Genomic DNA, 19,768 nt, shown 5'->3' on the forward strand with positions numbered 1-19,768 from the left:
TTTGGAGCTGCTTTTCCATAATTCCTTAACCCCCAACTATTGTCTCTCTGGTTCTCGCAAATTCTAACATCACATCAGCCCTATCTTCAAACATCCCCGTCACTTTTGTTTAGCCAAATCATGTCTCTGATTAGAACTGGTCACCTTTGTCATTCTGAGCCATGTAACCGCCAACCGGGGCCACAGAGAAGGAGCCAGACATGCTAATGCAGAGGGAGGCTTGCAAGAGGCATGGGAGTGGCTGAGGCCATAGCTCTACCACGTCTCTGGGTGCATTTTATCATCCAGGTCAAAGTGACCTAGGGGAAGGCAGGTTGAGAAAACAGGAGGTATGAAGCAGGAGACCCACCATCTGTGTCATCGAACTGCAGCCTGGTTGCACTGTCTGTACTAGTTGCTGGATGAATGATTAGGAGAAATCGCTTCAGCTTTCCGAGATTCAGTTTTCTCACTTACAGAGTGAAAATAGTACCACTGATTTCACAGAATCTTCATAGGTTCAAATCACGTAAAAACATACTAAAGCATCTACAAACTATTAAGTGCTATAAAGTATTAACGATACTTATCATCCTAGCTCTATCTCGTCTGTCGCTCTCTGTGTCAGCTGTGAAACAAGGGAGCTGGATTTCACAAGATATTTTCAAATTCCCTTTTGGCAACCAGTATTGCCTTACAAGCAAACTGCTCCGTAATCTTAACTTAGAGAATATCTTTGAAAACACTCTCCAAAGATGGGTAGATATATCTGCTTATTTTCATTTCCTCCTCTGTGGCGATGGGAAACTGTATGCCAATTTTCAAAGAAACTGTATTGTTTAAACCTTTAACTATATACAGTAAGTTTCAAACTATTTTATGTTTTTATATATAATATTACCATTAGTGGCATTTCATACTATTTTTCACCCATCATACCAAATGAAATACTTCCTATGAAACTTATAGGAATTATTCAGAGTCAGATATGAACTTCCTAAGAAATGCATCGAACAGAAGGAAATGGAAGACAACCTGACTAGCTGTTGGCCGTTTCTTGGGATCCCACTGGAGCATGTCTCTCAGGAGCTGAATGGCTTCGCTGCTCGCATTGGGAATCAGGGTCTTTAAGTTATTGGGTACACACTGGGGCCAGCGGAAATTCATCGCACTAGAGAGTTGGTAGCCTTCAGGCCAGTCGGTCTGAAAGAAGGAAGACACAGAAGATCTTGCTTAGCCGACTTGTTGTGATAGTTTCTATTGTGGCCCATGTAACCCTAACGGAAAAGCAATCATGTCATTACCGTGCTCATACTCACAGTGCGGCACCGTGTGCGATGAAACACAGAGGATGCTAATGGAGGAACTACAAAGAACATGAAGTCAGAGGAACAGTGGGAAACACACTGAATTTGCCACCAACTGGTTTTATAACTCCTTATTTTTTTAAAGATTTATTTATTTATTTATTTGACAGAGAGAGAGAGACACAGCAAGAGAGGGAACACAAGCAGGGGGAGCGGGAGAGGGAGAAGCAGGCTTCCCGCCAAGCAGGGAGCCCGATGTGGGGCTCGATCCCAGGACCCTGGGATCATGACCTGAGCCGAAGGCAGACGCTTAACGACTGAGCCACCCAGGTGCAGGACAATATCCCCATCTTGATCATTCAAAATAACCATGTGGAGAAGTCCTGCAGTAAAGAAAGCTGTTCCATTCAGTCTCAAGCTCTCCACTGTTCCATGCATTATTCCCACTAAATTCTGGAGGTAATACAGAAAAAGATGAGCAAATAATCTTTAAGGCCCCTTCTAGTTCCAACACTACTATTTTACAAAACACATTCTGGTATAATTGCTTTTATCTTTTTTTAAGGTCAAGTGGCACTACGTATCGCTAATGTCATTTATTCAGTTAGATGGTTATTGAGTGCTTACTATATGTTTAGTGTTGTTGGGTATCCGAAAATAATCCAGTATAGATCCTGCCCTTAAGGATGTTACTGTCCAAAAAGAGAAAATAAGACATTTATTTAAAAACACAATAATACAGAGGAAAGAAAGTGATGAGGGTCACAAGAGAGGTACAGGCATCCAGAGGAGGTAAAGATTCCAGCAAAAGACTCTGGAAATCTTGAAAAGGTGGCACTCATGATTTATTCAAATGATCTAAAATGTTTTGAGGGTCTAGTCTGTACGAGCAATGGTGCTAGGACCTGGAAAATTAATACCAATAAACACAAGCCTATGGTCCAGGGCACAGAGATGTATAGGGATAAAGATATTAGTAACGCAGAACACAGCTGAAATGGAGATGAGAGCAGAGCAGCAGAGAGGAGGTAAATTACTGAGCGGCCTTGGAAAAAGGGTGGACTTCGGTCACATGGGACATTCACGCAGGGGTGCAAAGCGCGCATGGGCAGAGCAGGGACGCAGGGCGCCACCAGGGCCGCGCCAGCAGGGTGCGGGGACCACATGAGAGATTCGTTGCGAGAGTGAAGAAGGCTGGGGCGTGGGGCCTCAACGGGTATTTTCAGCAGGGAGGGCCGTACCAGGGCTGCTGTTTGGCTGGGGGGATCTGGTTGCAGAGCGAAAGATAAGCGGGGGGCAGGACTTGAGGGCAGGCGGACTGGGAAGACGCCCCGACACAGCCGGAGGCTCACCGCTGGCCTGCTCAGGCGGCAGCGGGGCTCCCGGGCCAGAGCCGTGCAGCCAAGGTCAACAGGATTTGTGGCCGGGGAAGGAGGGTACGGGAGAGAGAGGGTGACACTGAAACCCAGCCTCAAGGCTGGGGCGCTGGGATTCTGGGTGAGAGCGCGGCCAGGAACGGGGAACGGGGCCAGGAGGCTAGCTGGGGGTCAGCCAAACACAATCTGTGTCAGATGTTGAGTCCACGGTGACGGTGAGGGTGTCGGGAGGAAATCTCACAGGTAGTCTAGGTATGTGACTGCAGTTCCAAGGAGGGATTTCACTTAGGAGACTTCCGAATGGATGCAGGAGTCGTAGCCATGAGGATAGCGAAGCCCGGCAAGGGAGGTGAGGTGGCCGAGAGAAGAGCAGAGGCAGCTATAACACGTGTACTTAAGATTAAGAGCAGGAGGGCCAGAGGCAGCCACGACTGCGGAAAGGGCAGGGAAGGACCACTGAGGTCGAGAGAAAGACTGCAGGTCCGGCAGGTGATCCAAAGGGGCAAGGCTCACGGGGTGCAGGAGGGGGGGGGGGTTGGGGGGAGTAGGGTGGTGGGGGAGGGAAGGGAAGCTGCTGGCTTCAGCCCCCAGGCTTTTGTTCCGGATCATTACCTTTTTGGGTGTCCCCAGCAGCTGGCAAATTTTGAAGATGGTGTCAATTTCACTAGCCCCGGGGAAGAGTGGCCTGAGGGTGTACACTTCGGCCATGATGCAGCCCACCGCCCAGATGTCAATGGGGGAGCTGTAGTTGGTAGACCTCAGGAGCACTTCTGGAGCCCGGTACCTGGAGGGGCAGAGATGAACTGCCAGTTAGTGCTGCTACAGGTCAGGAGTTAAATGAAATACTATCATCAATTCTCAGGGAGAGACCTGTATTTCTAATTTCTATCTAGTTCCGTGTGATAGGTGGACTCAGGATGGCTTGGCACGCCGTCATAAAGTAGTGCTTCTCTATTTCATGGTATTTTCTATTGAGCATTTCTCTGCAGCACTCTGCTGTACAGCATCGTTGAGAAACACAGAGCGAGAGTGAGGAGAAAGAAGAGAGAACAGGAGAAAGAGAGAACATAAAACTTGTCTGCAGGCTACTTCTTGGTCATGGCCAACTGCTTAAATGCTTCGGGTCTGAAAGTTTCGGCATAGTCGTTAGCTGGTTTTTTTAGGCAGGTCTTTGGAGAATCTTCTACACAACTCTTTTAGGAAACGGTCTTCAGTTAGGGCTGAATATAAAATATTATTTATATCATGGAAAAGCACCACGGGCCTCCTTTTAAAAGGATGTACAGCCCAAGCTTTTAAACCTTTAGTGAAAAGTTACTTATATGTGACATTAATGTTATCCTCAGTATGATGGTATATTTTAAAAGAAGTACAATTAAATAATTTTAAGGAAAGAGGATTTACCATCTGGTAGATACATAGTCTGTGTATGGGGGTCTTGATCGGATTTCTCGGGCCAACCCGAAGTCTGCAATTTTCACAAGTTCCGGGCCCATGCAGAGGAGGTTCTCAGGCTTTAAGTCCCGGTGGAAGAAGCCTGTAGAGAGTGTGGAGAAGGAATTCCAGTTCATATTTGCTTCTACATTACTCTTTGCAGCTATATTTCTCTTTCCATAAATATCTATAACTTGAAAAGTAGCCTGGAATGACACTGAAGGCTCTCTGCCCAGGACTTCTTTCATTTCCCACTGATGAGTTCAAAATGTAAAACAATTCAGAAACTGATCTTCGTAATTTTTTTCCAAGATAGCAAACAGCCTTTAAAATATCAAAACTCAGTTATGGGCTGAGATAACTTTGCAAAAAGAAACTGTCACCCAAGGGGGGGGGAAATTATATATATATATATATATATAATGCCTACACTGCCCAAGGCAGCTAGAAAGAGTCTGAGATTAAAACCATTTCAAAAGACAAGAGTCTTATGAGTTGAGAGTCTTTATCACAAGAAAAACACAATTATAATTTTTGTTTAAGGAACAAGGGATTTAAGAATATGACCTACTCGTATCTGAGATTCTGGTTGTTGCAACAAATATTTTATATGTTAAATGCTTATTACTTCGCCTAATGAAGAAGTAGAGGTATACCTGCAGCACACATTGTGGAAGGCAAGACAACTCACCAAATGGGAAGCCTGTCTCAGCTACAGCAGAGCTCGGGGTGGGGGTGGGGGGGTGCAGGATGTTCAACACGCTAACTTTCCAGGTGCGCTCAGACACCCACTGATCAGTGATAAATGCCTCTGAAAACCTAAAACCTTCCACTTGTAGAGAGCATCACTGATATAGACATCATTCTGCATGACTCTAAATCGCAATGGAACACCGAAATTGGAAATACAACTCTGAATGCCGCTGATGGTGTTGTTATATGGTGTCTTTATCAATGTTGTGACAGTTGGATCCCAACCAGCACATCATGGGGGGAATGAATAGCCATTACAGGAGAGCTACACTATTCCTTGACAACCTCTATGCTGAAGATGCTCAGATCTACATCTCTGACACGCCTTTCCCACCCTTCTCTGGACCCGTGTCTCCAATGGGGTAGCAGATGGATATCACTGTCTCCCCCCATCAACCTGTCCCAAACCACTCTTCTCCTCTCCCAAATCATCTCTCCTTCCCAAACCTTTGATAAGATATCCCGGTTCCTTGTAGTTATATTGGATCCTTCCCAAACAGTCATGGAATTATGTTCTATTTCTCACCCAAATATCTCCTATCTGATCCTTCCTGCCCCCTTTCACTCCTCCTTCCCAAATCTTTGTTCTCCTCACCTATCCTTCCACTGCCCCTTGCTGTCAGGCCTTCTTCAATCAGCTTCTCTGGATTTCCACACTTCCCGATAATTTAAACACTGTCTTTCCCTTGTCACTGTCATGCACACGCGCACACACACACACACACACAGCCTTCCACGGCTCCTTTAAAGTTATTTAAAAGCTCGAACTCCTTTCAGTCTACCTAAAGAGATAGACTTATTTTCTAATATCACCAGGATATATAAAGTATGTTCCAGTCAGGTAAAGTTCCTCATTTCCTACAGGTTCATTGTATCTATTCCCATTACCAATGTTGCACCCTTGTTCCTTTTTATCTATGTCAATCCCAATTTTTGTCATCCTTCAAGACCTACATCGAGTTTCCCCTCCTCCAGGAAGCCATTTTAATCATCCTAGCCTTCTTCCCTCACTCACCCTATCAGTAAATGTTCACTGAGGGCCCACTCCAGGCCAGGCACTGGGCGAGGCTCCGTGGATTCAGAAGCAACCCAAATGGACACAGTTCTTTCCCTGGTAGACATGATAGGCTCTTCCCTCTGAACTTGAGCAGAGCTCTGCCATTTTCAGGTATATTGACCATCTCTCTATGATTAGATGGAGCATTTTAAGGGTAGAAGCCACAATTCTACTTTTTCTAAATGCCTAGCACCATGGCAGGAGCATGGTGGTCTCATAACATAGTCTTACTGACTGAACAAAGGACTTGAATAGGTTTGTAGGGAACATGAAAGAGCTCAATGGCGACAAATTTACTTTGGCCAAGTAGGCAGGAGCAACCGAGAGAAGACCAGGAGGCAGGAAGGCTCACCAGACAGCAACTGAGAAGTGAAAAGAGCAGTGACCCTGAAGTAGTGGGGGAGACACTGAGGGCTCAGGGCAGGAAGTCCTCAGCACGGGGGGGAGTTCCAGCAGGACTAAATACCCCAAACCCTCTCTGCTCTAGAGGAAGGGGCAGGTGACTGTGATGTGGCTGTACCTGAACATGCAGTGGATGTCATGTATCATGGAAAGCAACAGTGTTTTAAAAGAAAAGACACTCCCTTCTGTTCACCGCCAGAGCTTGGTACTAGGTCACACTCCAAATGGATAGTTTTATGGCATAATGATGGGTCTGCAGGTGAATGGCTGGCTAAGATGCACAAAATAAATATAATTACAGAGCACATAGAAGGGGCCGAAGGCGCAGTCTGTTGGGTGTCCGACTCTTGGTTTCGGCTCAGATTGGGATCTCAGGGTTGTGAGATCGAGGCCTGTGTTGGGCTCTGTGCTGAGTGTGGAGTCTGCTTAAGACTCTCCCTCTCCCTGTGCCCCTCCCACTCGTGCTCTCTTTAAGATAAACACATCTTAAAAAAAATAAAAATAAAAAATAATTTTAAAAAAAGAAGGGGCTGAAGGTACAGAAGGGATCATACATATTCAAGGGGGCCGCAAGTGAGAAAAGGAAGTACTTCCTTCCCACCAAAGGCTGCTTCTGTTTTCCATAATCCAAGGCATTGAGAAGATCAAAGGAGTCCTGCCTGGGTTAGACCAGAGACGGGTACAGAGAGTTTGCTATTGGTACATCATATGAATGTGTGTGTGCGTATGCCTTTGTATCTCGTTTGTATGGAAATGTATATGGAAAGAAAAAATATATATATATGTCTATATTCCATTGCTTCATTCTTTAGTCTGCCATCATACCAATATATACCCTATGGTCTTCTTCTTACCACTTCCTTAAGTATCCTAACCAAACTAATAATAAATTAAACCTAAATTATAGTAAGCACCAAACTTGAGGCTGTCAGCAAATTCAAATGGTAATTCAATATTAGTCAAGGATGGCCTTTAAAACAAAAGAATTTTCTGGGGCACCTGGGTGGCTCAGTCGGTTAAGTGTCTGCCTTCGGCTCAGGTCATGATCCCAGGGTCCTGGGATCGAGTCCCCCATCGGGCTCCTTGCTCAACAGGGAGCCTGCTTCTCCCTCTGCCTGCCACTCCCCCTGCTTGTGCTCTCTCTCTCAAATAAATAAATAAAATCTTTAAAAAAAATAAAAAAATAAAAGACTTTTCTGATGTGGACAAGTTGGATGGCTTATTATCAGATGAATTAAATAAAGATGATCAATGCACACCAGAGTGGGTGGTTTCTAAGACTCAGTATAACTGAGTCATCATGTTTGGACCCTCCGTTCTTCAGAGCACCCTCCAGCTCCCAGAAGGCCTGGTTGTACGTGCCCATCTTGGAATTGGCTTATGAATGTGCAAAGACAGAAGCAGTTACCAGAGAGTGACCTTTTGTCAGTGCATGCAGGAAAACTCCTGTGACCCTGAAAAGCCATGAACTGTGGGACCATGGGCTCTCTTCCGAAAAACTCAGGACATTAAAAACACACCAGTGAAAAAAAGAAATGGCAAACACCATTTTCCAACTGAACAGATGGAAAAAGTGAGTCATTGGTTGGTGATGGTGGGGGGTGGTTAATTATTCACAATCCTACCAGAAATGTGCTAGAGCCATTGTACTTTTGGGCTTGACTCTGTCCCTCTCAATCCGCATAGTTAAATCTTGATTTGTGGTTCTAGTCCTCTCAAGCACACATTGACGCTGTTTCTCCTCTTAGACACCTTTTCTCCTCTACTTGGGCTAAATAATGATTTCCAAACTCATGTGGCCTTTCCCTTATCGTAAGTCATTTGTCCTCCAGCATCCAAGCCATGGCGAGCTCCCTCTGCCACCATCTGTAACACCCACCTCGACGAACTTGCACCTTATCCTTGCTCAGTTCATCCCATCACACTGACTTATACTATGATACAAGAATCACTCTTACACCCCGGACTTTGCACCTTGCTTCCACCATAGGTTATGCTCCCATGGGCACTGACCACCTCCTCACATTAGTCAAGCTCTATCCTTTCCCTCGCTGCTAGTTCCTCTTTAATCCCACCAGAACAGATGCACTCATAAAATGAGGAGAATGAGGATTCTGGTCCCCCACGTGTCTGTGTAAGCAGTTTCACATTCTATAGATCATATTTCAGGCCCAAAACAATCAGGAACGATGGCTAGGAAAAAACTTGATTGCAAACAGACCCTCACAAATGACTAATGAAAACTATTTGTCAGGTGACATATGCTGTTTGTTATACTGTATTTGAGTATAAGCCTTTATAACTAGGAAGCATTCATGAACATGTCTGTAGAAGATCTAGCCCTCTGTTCTTTTCATTACCACGTTAGCTACTATTAGTCTTACACCCATGAGTTCTATTCCTTGGTAATTAAAACTGTAAGACCCTCACGTCGTATACATGTATTTTTCATCTCTATTTTAACAAAATATTGTTAACTTCCACATGAGAGGCAATGCAGCGTAGTGGTTAGGTGTGCAGACCAATCAGGTGGCCCACTTTCAAATCTCACTTCTGTTCCCTGTCTGGAAAATCACTTAACCTCTCTGTGCCTCACTTTCCTAACCTGGAAAATGGGAAGAAAACCTTGAGGGCTTGTTTTGCAGGATGCAATGTGTTAATTTTGTAAAGGTTTGAGAGCCCTGCTTGGCACCCTGGCCCCTTGCGAGACCTTGTCATTAGTAGTAGTATGAATCCTCTTACCCTCCCAGTAAGGGGGCAGGCATACACAGCTCCATTTTTTGCATGTGAGAATTAAGGCAATGAAGCTAGTCATGCGCTTCACCTGTGAGGAGGTGGTACTAAGCTTTGATCCAGTTCTTAGCTAGGTACGTGTTCTGCTGATGTGTGTGCTGAGCTTGTAACAGTGAGCCCACTTCTTCCTCTCGGCTTCTGATTCACAATGGGAACCTATACAGACGGGTCATTCAGACATCACGCAATAGCAAAGTGCGGTCAAGATAAGAATCTTTCTGTTCAAAGTGTTTGGCTTCCAGAAGACCAGAACAGACCTTCAATTAAATTTCAGGGTACCCCACTGAGGGATTTTCTCTTTCATCCTGGCAGAAACTGTGCGGTGCTTACTTTTCATTAATAACCCTTGGGCGAGGAAAACATCAAGCCACAAAGAAGGCTTCCTCCCCTCTGCCACATTCTGTTAATGATGAACCTGATATGAATATATGGAAATAACCAGGGAATACCGAAACACGAGGAATTTACGTGCTATGCTATGCTTCCATAGCTTCCTGCTATGGAAGTTGTTAGTTCCACAGATATTACTGAATTTAAACCTGCAGTGTTTTTATGATCAAGAAGACCACCAGGACAGCAATGCATAGAAAGGCCAAGGGCTGACTCAAGGTCAGGCACGCACTGCAAAACAGAGGTGAAACACAGAAGCAGAGAACCACTTCTTGGGGCAAAACATTGTCCTCCAAGCCACCTAAGGCATTTCTGATTGGGTAACAGTGAGTAAGTGTGAGCTGGACATTTCTAAGGGCAGGTCAAGGACGAAACGCGGTTTGCATTGATTATTTAATTCCAGCAAAGTACATATGCTTTGGCATTGCTCACTCAGCACCAGGTGGAGTCATGTTTTCATTCCCTGAGCGGGGAAAGTACTCAGTGACATGAACTATGACCATAGCAACTACCCCTGCAGTGCTGTTCTCCCCTCTCGAAGGAGTCTACTCCCCGGGGGCAGAATGCACCTTCTCACAGTGAGAACAAGCTAACAAGACAAATCTGTGAAGTGCTTGAGATGATTTTTTTTTTTCTATTACCGGAGGAAAGGGATAGTTTGGAGTTACATGTGCACTTCAACAAAGGCAAGTCAATCACCATATAAAAACCAACCGTTATAGTTTCCGAAAATCACTTAGCAATGACAATGAGATGGGGCCTGTAAAATTAATATCCCTCCCACCTACAATTATTACCACTATTTGGTTCACCTCTGATTCTCTGGTTCTCTTTGAAAAAACACAGGTTTTTCTAGTAAAGCATGGCAAATAGGCACAGAGCCCCGAGCTAATCTCCACCCTACTTTGCTGCAGTGGGGGCTCTGGCAGGTCTTTCAACCTCTCTGAACGTCAGTTTCTTCTTCTTTGGAAGGAACAGATACCATCTGTCCTTGCTCACTGAGAAAGTGGCCAGGAAATAAGTCGGGTGACAGATGAAATGTTATGAAGCTCAAACTAGAACTGGGCACCTTAACAGCTGGGGAAAAGCGTCCACAGGAATCTTTGGTAATAGCAATGGCCCTGGGGTTGTAAAAACAGAGGCGGTCTGACTTCCTCCATGACCTGAGCCTTCCCTTGCACTGTCTTCCCTTGGATCTGAGCATCCAAGGGGTGTGAGGGAAACTGACAGTGCAGAGTTTCCAAGAGCTGTGGTGTCACAACAGTATCTGGATGCTACATTACTGGATACAAATATGCACTGTGTGCGCATACACGTGCATTTGTGGGTGTGGGTGTGTGCAGGTGTTGGGGGAGCAGTGTACATGCAGGTATGTGGGCTTGTGTATGTGTGGATGCATATGCACATGCATGAGGCACATGGGTGAGTGTGTGTGTTCATTTGATGGGATTAGGTAGAGACCCAGGTAAAAAGACTACAAGTCCTTTCTGGCAACAGATACCTGAGTCTCATGAAATGCAACCAAAGGAAAAGAAGAGAAAGCCAATGAATATTCACTTTCTTTTAGGTCCACTACTCAGTTTCCAGGACTGAGCAAACAGCCCGAGTAACTGAGACATTATGTGACTGTCCCTGTGTGAAAACATTCTGGTCGATCTTTCTCTTTTGAGAATCTCTTTGATTTCTCATCACTTCCTTTTGCTATGCTCTTAAATCTAGTAAGTTACCCTTCTCCCCCTATTTGTCCCTAAGACACCATACCAGTTTTTCATGTTTTGCAAATTCCATCCCTTGTGAATCCTGGTGACTGAAGGCTCTATCGATGCCAACAGAATTGGGCTGACTTTTTACTGAAAACTTTTTACTGGAATTGGTTCACAAGTGGACTCAGTCTTGCACATTACCCACTGATTATTCAGCATGTGCCTGAGGCCGACATGGATTTGCACAGATAGCCTCTGTCTATCTGTGCTTCATTTAGCCTCTAACTGAAGGGCTACCCAGAGGTTAAAGAGCAGACTGGAAAGATCCCAGGATGAACCGTGCCACTGGCTGAGGCGCGGTGTCTTTTCTACTCACTGCTGATTTGTGTCAAATCTGCGCCGACCGTATTATCAAAGGGCTTCCGCCCAGGTTCCTTATTGGGTAATGAAACTCATCTGTTGGTGCAATATTTGCAGGGCAACAACATCTTTAGGCTGGGGGGTGAATGGCTTTCTGCCTGTGCAAGATCAACTGCTTCGTCCATCTGTCTTTAAAGTTAAAGTGACTTCTTGGGGCGCCTGGGTGGCTCAGTCGTTAAGCGTCTGCCTTCGGTTCAGGTCATGATCCCAGGGTACTGGGATCGAGCCCCGCATCGGGCTCTCTGCTCAGCGGCAAGCCTGCTTCTCCCTCTCCCACTCCCCCTGCTTGTGTTCCCTCCTTCGCTGTGTCTCTCTCTGTCAAATAAATAAAATCTTTAAAAAAAAAAAAAAAGTTAAAGTGACTTCAAATGACCCCCTATGGGACTCTTGGCTCCACTGGTGGACATGTCCATCCCATGGCTCTAGGTTCACAAGAAGATGGGTCTGCGTCTAGTTAGTAGCAGAGACTTCGTAACGTCCCAGGTGTTTGCTGGAAAATACAGCCTCGGTCATTGCTACTCAACACCTTTCAAAACTCAGCTAAGGACAACAGTATTGGAGGATTTCCCGAAGGGTATGTGGCCATCCATTCCTCTAGATATTCTAAATCTCTCCTTGGACTACTGAGACCAGCCCTACGGTGAATCATACTGGGCCCCAGTAGGACTGTTTTCTCTGATCAAGTGATATAACTGGCCTAAAATGAGGGATATGACATGAAACTGCCCTGTGCAATCTGTTACTGTTTACCGTGAAGTCACGTTACATACTGTCCCCTCTAGAAGGATCCATAAGAGAAACCTCTTTGGTCTTAGTTCCAAGAATAGTTCTGCTTCTCTTGGGCAACTGGACTGTTTTTATTGGGGTGGGGGAACCATGTTGGATGCAGTTGGTCATGTTTCACATTTTGCATTGTCAGAAAGCAAGTTCAGGGGGCGCCTGGGTGGCTCAGTCGTTAAGCATCTGCCTTCGGCTCAGGTCATGATCCCAGGGTCCTGGGATTGAGCCCCACATCGGGCTCCCTGCTCGGCGGGAAGCCTGCTTCTCCCTCTCCCACTCCCCCTGCTTGTGTTCCCTCTCTCGCTGTGTCTCTCTCTGTCAAATAAATAAATAAAATCTTAAAAAAAAAAAAAAGTAAGTTCAGAAAAAAATCTGTAGCCTATTTCTTTTACTTAAGTAGAACTTGCGGACATGCCTTTTGCAGATTAACTTCCCCCTCTAGCTATATCCATATCTTGTTTTGTCTTTGTCTTTCTCTTTCTTTGTTAATTTTTAACTGATTTTATTTTCCTGTGTTGAATAAATTTTGTTAGGCCATTTTTGAACGCTTTTGGACTGAAATATAATGCATCAGGAAAATGAGAGGCCACAGTGAAGCAGTAGTAGTAGATTAAACATAATACGTGAAATGTCTCTGAATTCTAATCTTAGGCATCTTATTAATACACCAGGTAATGGGCAGGAATAACTTTTAGACCTATAACCAACGAGCTTAATGTTAAAGCCTAAAGAATTAGAACACGCGGACATGATAAATAATGAGAAAAATTCAGAAATCAAGTGACAAAAGAGAACATATCCCAAACCCCACTGTCAGCCTCCCAACCTGTCAACCTCTTCTGGGAGGCAGTCACCAAAGACCCTGATGCTTCCTGTACCTTCTACCTGATGACAACATTTCACTGCTGTTAAAAAGCTCAAGACTCCAAACCACCTACCGTGTTTGTGAATAAATGCAAGTCCTTGTAATATCTGGTACATTATATTCCTTATAGCAGATTCAGGAAACAACTTATTTCTGGATGGGAGAGAGGAGGACAAAGGTTATAAATCTAGATTTACACATGAAAACAAATACTCTGTTCCTGTTCTTTTGGTTATACAGTAAGAATGTAAGAAAACATTTGCTCACACACTTATGTGACCAGATCCTTTGATAATAAAGACCAAAGAAAAACAACCATTTGTCCGTACAACACAGCTACCTTGTAAACACTGGTGTATTGGTATATTGGCAATTGGTATGTTCAGTTATGTTACAAAGAAGAAAAGATTAAACTTATAGTAACCACCCCCCGCAAACCCTCCAATCTATCCTATAAAGATCTTCTCTCTCCAGAATATGAAACTTAGAAAAATTGTAATGGGGAAAATCCGAGGTCTTCCAGATGAAGTCCTCATGAAATGTAGTGGATAGTAGGGGATAGTGTTGTATTCCCCCCGGGAGGGCAAACCATACAGCTTCTCTGTTGTCAGTGACAATGAAGACCCTATTTGTTGACTGAATTCACTCAGAGAGAAGCTGGGAATGAAGCGCTCACTTGCCACTGAGAAAATATGCCCTAGAACTTCCACGTGGTTCACTTTCAAAGTTCAAAATTCCCATAGCAGGTAAGTTTGTTATTAGTTTCCTCTTCCCAGCACACAAGCCCCTGAGCACTGTACAAGAAAGCGAGGGCAAGAAACCTCCAAGTTCTCCATGGAGGTCTCAGAAAGAACGAAGCCGTTACACCTTGACCTGTAATCGCTCTGCCCGTATGTCCTTGTGGGAATGGAGAGCTGCGGAGTATCTGTTCAACCTCTGAGCTTCTCTGGGGGAGTAACCCATTAAAACCGGAAAACGGCTACACTGAACGTGGCTTCTATGAAGGCCTCGGGAGGCCTCCAGAGTAGGAGTGTGGCCTGGGCCCCGCATCTACTGGGCAGCTTTCAACAGGGCAGCCTAAGCAGCGTTAACTGCGAAAGACAAAAGCAAAAAAGGAAAACACATCCTCTTTGCGAGATTTACTTCTAAGGTCATGATGATCAAACTGTACCTTTCTTTAATGAGCTGGTAAAGATTTTCCTTCATGTACTCGAAGATAAAATAAAGATGATCATTTTCCCTGATAACTTCTTTTAATTTTACCACATTGGCATGGTTGAGCTTCTTTAAAGACTGAAAGGCGAGGGGGAGAAACAGAAAAAAAATGAGAGAAAATCTGTTGTTGGAAAAGAAAAGCAACTGCACATATACTTTGGAAGAAACATCTAATTCTAGAACCACAGAAGTGCCACAATCCCTATTTTATTGACAATACATGGTATTTCGCTGAAGTCAATAATCACTTTAACGTAGAAAAACCATTTCGATTAGCTGACTAGCAAGTAAGTACTTGACCATTACGGTATTTCTGGCTGCTGGCTGCACCAGCCAATGGGCCAGGGCTATTTTAGGTGCACTCCTTCCAGATGATGGGATTCAATCCATGAAAACGGCCAGAAGGGAACCAATGGGGAGCTGAAGCTTTGTTTGTTCTAGTATTGGAAAAGGTAGCTGCTCTGGGCCGAGATGACCAGCTAACAGTCTGTAGACCCTGTGAACAGGAAGTTGTTCACATAGACAGAGGCTGATAGCCCGAGGCTCTCAATTTCCGTCGGACTCATGTGCGTCCACAAGGCCCACACCAGTCCTCACGATGGGAGTTTTATTTTTTTTTAATATTTTATTTAATTCAAGTTAGTTAACATATGGTGTAGTATTGGGTTTCAGGAGAGGTATTTAGTGATTCATCACTCACATACAACACCCAGTGCTCCACCCAAGTGCCCTCTTTAATCCCCATCCCCCCCCAAGACCCCCCACTGATGTGAGTTTTAAAGGAGAAAGGATGAAGAGGAGAAATCTCACTGCAAAGCCCTCCTGGCCCCCCCACCCCACCCCCGACCCAAGGTGAGATGGGAGAAAGAGCTCTGATTCCAAGAACAGCAAAGGCAAAAAAGTCAGGCGGGTGATGAGAAACTGTAACAGAGTGGCTCAGAAAATGGGGCGTGACCTGATTCCTCATCCTTGCACACGTGCAGTTTTCCTGTTCCTGCCACAACCCCGTGAGCAGAGCCACATGTCAACTTTTTTCTGTTTGCATCATTAGTTCTGTTCACGGTGAGCGAGTACACTTTTGTATTTGTAAGCAGCGATGCTGTTCATATACGACAGCCAGAGAAACTGTGGCTTTGCTCACCAGATGGTCAGAATTTTATTAACAGTCTCCTTCAAGGGAGCCTCAAAGGGCCACCGGCCAGTGGGATGAGCCCTTTAATTCCAAAAGCCTTTTCCTCACAGAGAAGTGACTCTGATAATAATACATTGTCAAGCCCTCCTTATCTTTGAATTTCCTTAAAAAGAACACTCCTTTTATAAACTAAACACGGTGGCAGAAGACAAAAAGGTGAACACGAATATCCAAATCTAGGACACCCAGTAATAATGCCTCCACGGAATCAGAGCTTGGGAATGCTGTAATATGATCGAGTTATTTCAAGCGGCTGGGAAGAGGGAGGAAATATGGCCAGTGAATGAGAACAAAATAAAACTCTTCTGGAGCCTCTTTCCTGAAAGAAAAACTCCTGCCAAGGAGCCTCTCTGGCAGGAAATCCTCAACCTAAGGCCGGATCCTTCTAGAATGACCCAACCAGGCTGATCAGTTGTTTTAGTTAGGTTGGTTTCCAGGTTCTCCATGAGTAACAAACACAAACATTGCTTAACTCGTAAGTTTTCACCTCTGCAGCCTTCTTTTCTATTCGCTTAAAATGCATCACAGCAATGGCTGACATGTCCAGTGGATGAGCTGCAGGATGAACGCGGCAAATTCAGTCAGAGGAAAAATGAAGTAGGTTTTTTAAGCTTTTCAAGAGGAACATCCTAGGCAAGGAACAGAGTACCTTCCACGCTTGGCCTGACATTTGTTTTGTGCATGAATTACTGGTTCAAATCTAAGGGCTCACAGTTCCTGTTCCTGAGTGAGTCTCATGGACAAGTAAAAACTATATTAGTTTAATATAAAAGGGATGAATTTTGTGTGGGAGATTTCATGTGACTCATTTTACAGAGAGAGGGCATCTTATTTAGGCTCAGGAAAGGTTTACAAGGAGAGGAAGAGGCAGGACACTTAGAGCCGAGAAGCACAAATAGCAAATTAAAACCAGGTCAGCGGTCCAAATGGAGACTGTTTATCCCCATTTGGATGAAGGTTCTTAACAATTTAACAAAACTACAACATACTGCTCCTCAAGGGTACCCAGGGGCATGAGACAATGTCCTTGCCTGTAAGAGGCAAATGGCCTAATTACGAAGAGAGGGCATGAATACAAAATCCACAGAACAGAATGAGGGAGATTTTATTAGGGTCAAGAGAATGACAGAGACAAGGAACGTCAGAAATGTTTCAAGAAGGAGTAATCAGCAAAACCCAATGGTCAATGAGTGTACCATCCACAGTGTGACTTGAAGGAAGAATAGCACCTAGACAAGTCAGTGGGAGGGAAAGGGTGTGTCAGGAGAGAAGCCCTTCTTAGGTATGGGTGTGGGAGTGGAATGGTGTGGTCTACGCCTGAGGGGTGAGAACTGCCCCAGTCTGGTTCTGAAGGAAGCTCATCCAGAAGACTCTGACAGGGGAAGTGGGCAAGGGAATACACTGGTTGGATGCTAGATGCATATGCTATTGAAGCCTGACAAACGTGGGTCTGAAACCAAGCTTTGTGGCTTAGACTTGCATTTACCTCGAGCAAGTGACTGAGTCTCTGAGAACCCTGTTCTCAGCAGCAAACCCAAGGTACTAGCACTTTCCTCACGATGTAGTTGTGAGGATGAAGCAAGACAATGCAGATGCTGTCCGGCTTATAGTAGTGTATCAGGAAACGGTAGGTAGTGTGTGATCGGCTGAATGTCCCCGAGATCATTCTGGGGACAGCACATGGGGTGCATGAGATGTGGAGGAAGAGAGGTCACACAGACCACCTGCAGTGAGCTGCAGTTTCTGGGTGAATGGGTAAATGATCGTTAACAGAGAAGGGAGAAAATAGGAGCACTGGGGGAGGCAGACATTCTAGAAAATTCAGGTGCTGATATCCACGAAGCAGTTGGATATGTGGGCCTGAAGCAGACATCAGCAAACTCTTCTTAAAGGGACAGAGGATAAATATTTTAGGCTTTCTAGGTCATACGGTCCCTGCCCCAACTACTCAACTTTGCCATCAAAATGTGAAATCTGCCAATAGAAAATATGTAATCAAGTGGGCAAGTGTTCCAATAAAATTGCATTTAAACAGGACATGGCCGTTCATCAACCCCTGGTCTAGTGCTTACAAAGGATAAAAGATTTGATGAGACCACTGAAGTGAGGGAAGTAAATGAAATTACACGGGAGGAGATTCAGAGCAAAGAAAATTGCTAAGGACGGAATGTGAGAAATCATCGCTATTTAAAGGGTGAACTACAGAGCACTTGAAGAAAGGCAAGAAAGAGTAGGACAGCGAGGCCAAAGCAGAGTCACACAGCCCTGGGAGAGGACAGTACCCAACACCGCAGGCAAGAAAATGCCTGAGAAAACGAACTGGAGGGGTGCCTGGGTGACTCAATCGGTTAAGCGTCTGCCTTCGGCTCAGGTCATGATCCCAGGGTCCTGGGATCGAGCCCCACGTCAGGCTCCCTGCTCAGCTGATCAGGGAGGATGGAGGGTACATATATTTATTTAGAGATGGAAGAGAAGGAGCCAGTGGAAAGGAAGAGCTTAAAGAAATGGGAAGGTTCACAAAAGCCAAAAGGTGGGAGCAGCCCAAGTGTCCGTCAACGGGTGAACGGATCAACAAAATGTGGCATTTACCTAAAACTGAATAGGATTTCGCCTTAAAAAGAAGGAAACTCTGACGCAGGCTATGATATGAGCCTTGAAGACACGATGCCAAGTGAAATAAGCCAGGCACAAAAAAGAAATACTGCATGATTCCACTTATCTGAGGCACCTGGAGTAGTCAAATTCACAGAGACAGAAATTAAAAGGGTGTTTGCCAAGGGCTGGGGGCAGAGGGGTCACGGGCATTGTTGTTTAACAGGTTCAGAGTTTCAAGTGTGCAAGATGAAGAGTTCTGGAGGTGGATGGAGGTTCTGACCATACAACAATACCACTTAATACCACTGAACGGTGCTCTTACAAATTCGTAATATGGTAAATTTCATGTATGTCTATTTCATCACACTTGGGAAGGGAAAGGACATTAGTGGGAAATGTGCGAGATTGGAATAAATCTGTGGTTTAGTTAATAGTACTATACCAAAGTTTAAAGAAGTATTATTTACTAATATAATAGCAATCTTCTACCTTGAGCTCTTAGCTGTATAATGTTGTCATTTGCCCCCTTTTGTTAGCATCAGTGGAACAATTCAAACAGAATGACTAACTCTATCAACCATAAATCTAAGCAAGTATAAAGCTATTTTAATCAACCATACATAAATTTTTCCCTGGTGTATTAATAAATACCTTAACCTCCCGAAGGTTCATGCATTCCTCCCAGGAATAAAACTTTCTTTTCATTCTAAAAGAGAACAAAGAAACAAATAGCATGCTTATTCACAGTAACAGGCTAAACTTTCTTGTTTAAAAATGTTCTCATTCTGGGCGGGTTGTGGGGGGGGAGGTGGAAAAACAAAAAACCCAAAACACTAAAAAACCCAAAAACCCCAAACCCAAAACAAACAAAAAAATATGTTTCATTCTGAATCTAATGAACAGTGCTGAAAGCTGGTTTCAATTTCTACCAAATATTATACTATCCAAAACATTCATTTTAAAATCTGGCAGTGCGATCAATCCTACATCACAAAATTTCCCAGCAGAGACGGTGCAAGGCAGTGCAAGGAGACTTCTCCAGCTGTCTTGCTCCATCTCTAATTGGCTAACCTTGTCCTGCAGGCTAATCCCTCAGGCTTATTTGATCTAGACTAGAGCTCTCCAACAGAATTTTCTGTATTGATGGGAACGCTCCGTGCTGTCCAGTATGGTAGCCATAAGACTACACAAATCTGGGTAGTGAATACTTGGAATATGGCTAGCATAACATAGGAACTCAATTTTTAAGAAAATTCACATTTAAATGCCCTACGGTTACTTGCCACTCTGTTCGACAACACAGTTCTAGACCCTCTGGTGCAGGGGTTGGCAAACTATGGCCCACGGGCCAACGCTACCCCACCATCTCTTTCTGCGCAGCCCATAAGCTAAGAACGACATTTGTATTTTTAAATAGTTGGGGAAAACACATCAAAAGAAGCGTGAGATCTCATGACGTGTAATAATTTTATGAAACTCAAATTTCAGTTCCTGTAAAGAGTTTTAT

General features: G+C 44.5%; 1 protein-coding gene across 2 annotated transcripts in view; it reads right to left on the bottom strand.

Annotated features, from left to right (window-relative positions):
- CILK1 (ciliogenesis associated kinase 1) overlaps window positions 1–19,768 on the bottom strand; it is a 56,162-nt gene that overhangs the window by 12,970 nt on the left and 23,424 nt on the right. For both annotated transcript variants that reach the window (XM_034991686.1, XM_034991687.1), the window contains exons 3-8: window positions 18,913–18,967; window positions 14,431–14,552; window positions 13,333–13,412; window positions 4,067–4,199; window positions 3,275–3,446; window positions 1,015–1,182 (exon numbers count right to left, since the gene is read on the bottom strand). In XM_034991686.1, coding sequence (XP_034847577.1) covers window positions 1,015–1,182; window positions 3,275–3,446; window positions 4,067–4,199; window positions 13,333–13,412; window positions 14,431–14,552; window positions 18,913–18,967 — 730 coding nt within the window. The remainder of the gene's footprint in view (window positions 1–1,014; window positions 1,183–3,274; window positions 3,447–4,066; window positions 4,200–13,332; window positions 13,413–14,430; window positions 14,553–18,912; window positions 18,968–19,768) is intronic.

The sequence above is a fragment of the Mirounga leonina genome, unplaced genomic scaffold, assembly GCF_011800145.1.
Source record: "Mirounga leonina isolate KUSES-001 unplaced genomic scaffold, KU_Mleo_1.0 Mir_53, whole genome shotgun sequence".
Classification (NCBI taxonomy): domain Eukaryota; kingdom Metazoa; phylum Chordata; class Mammalia; order Carnivora; family Phocidae; genus Mirounga; species Mirounga leonina.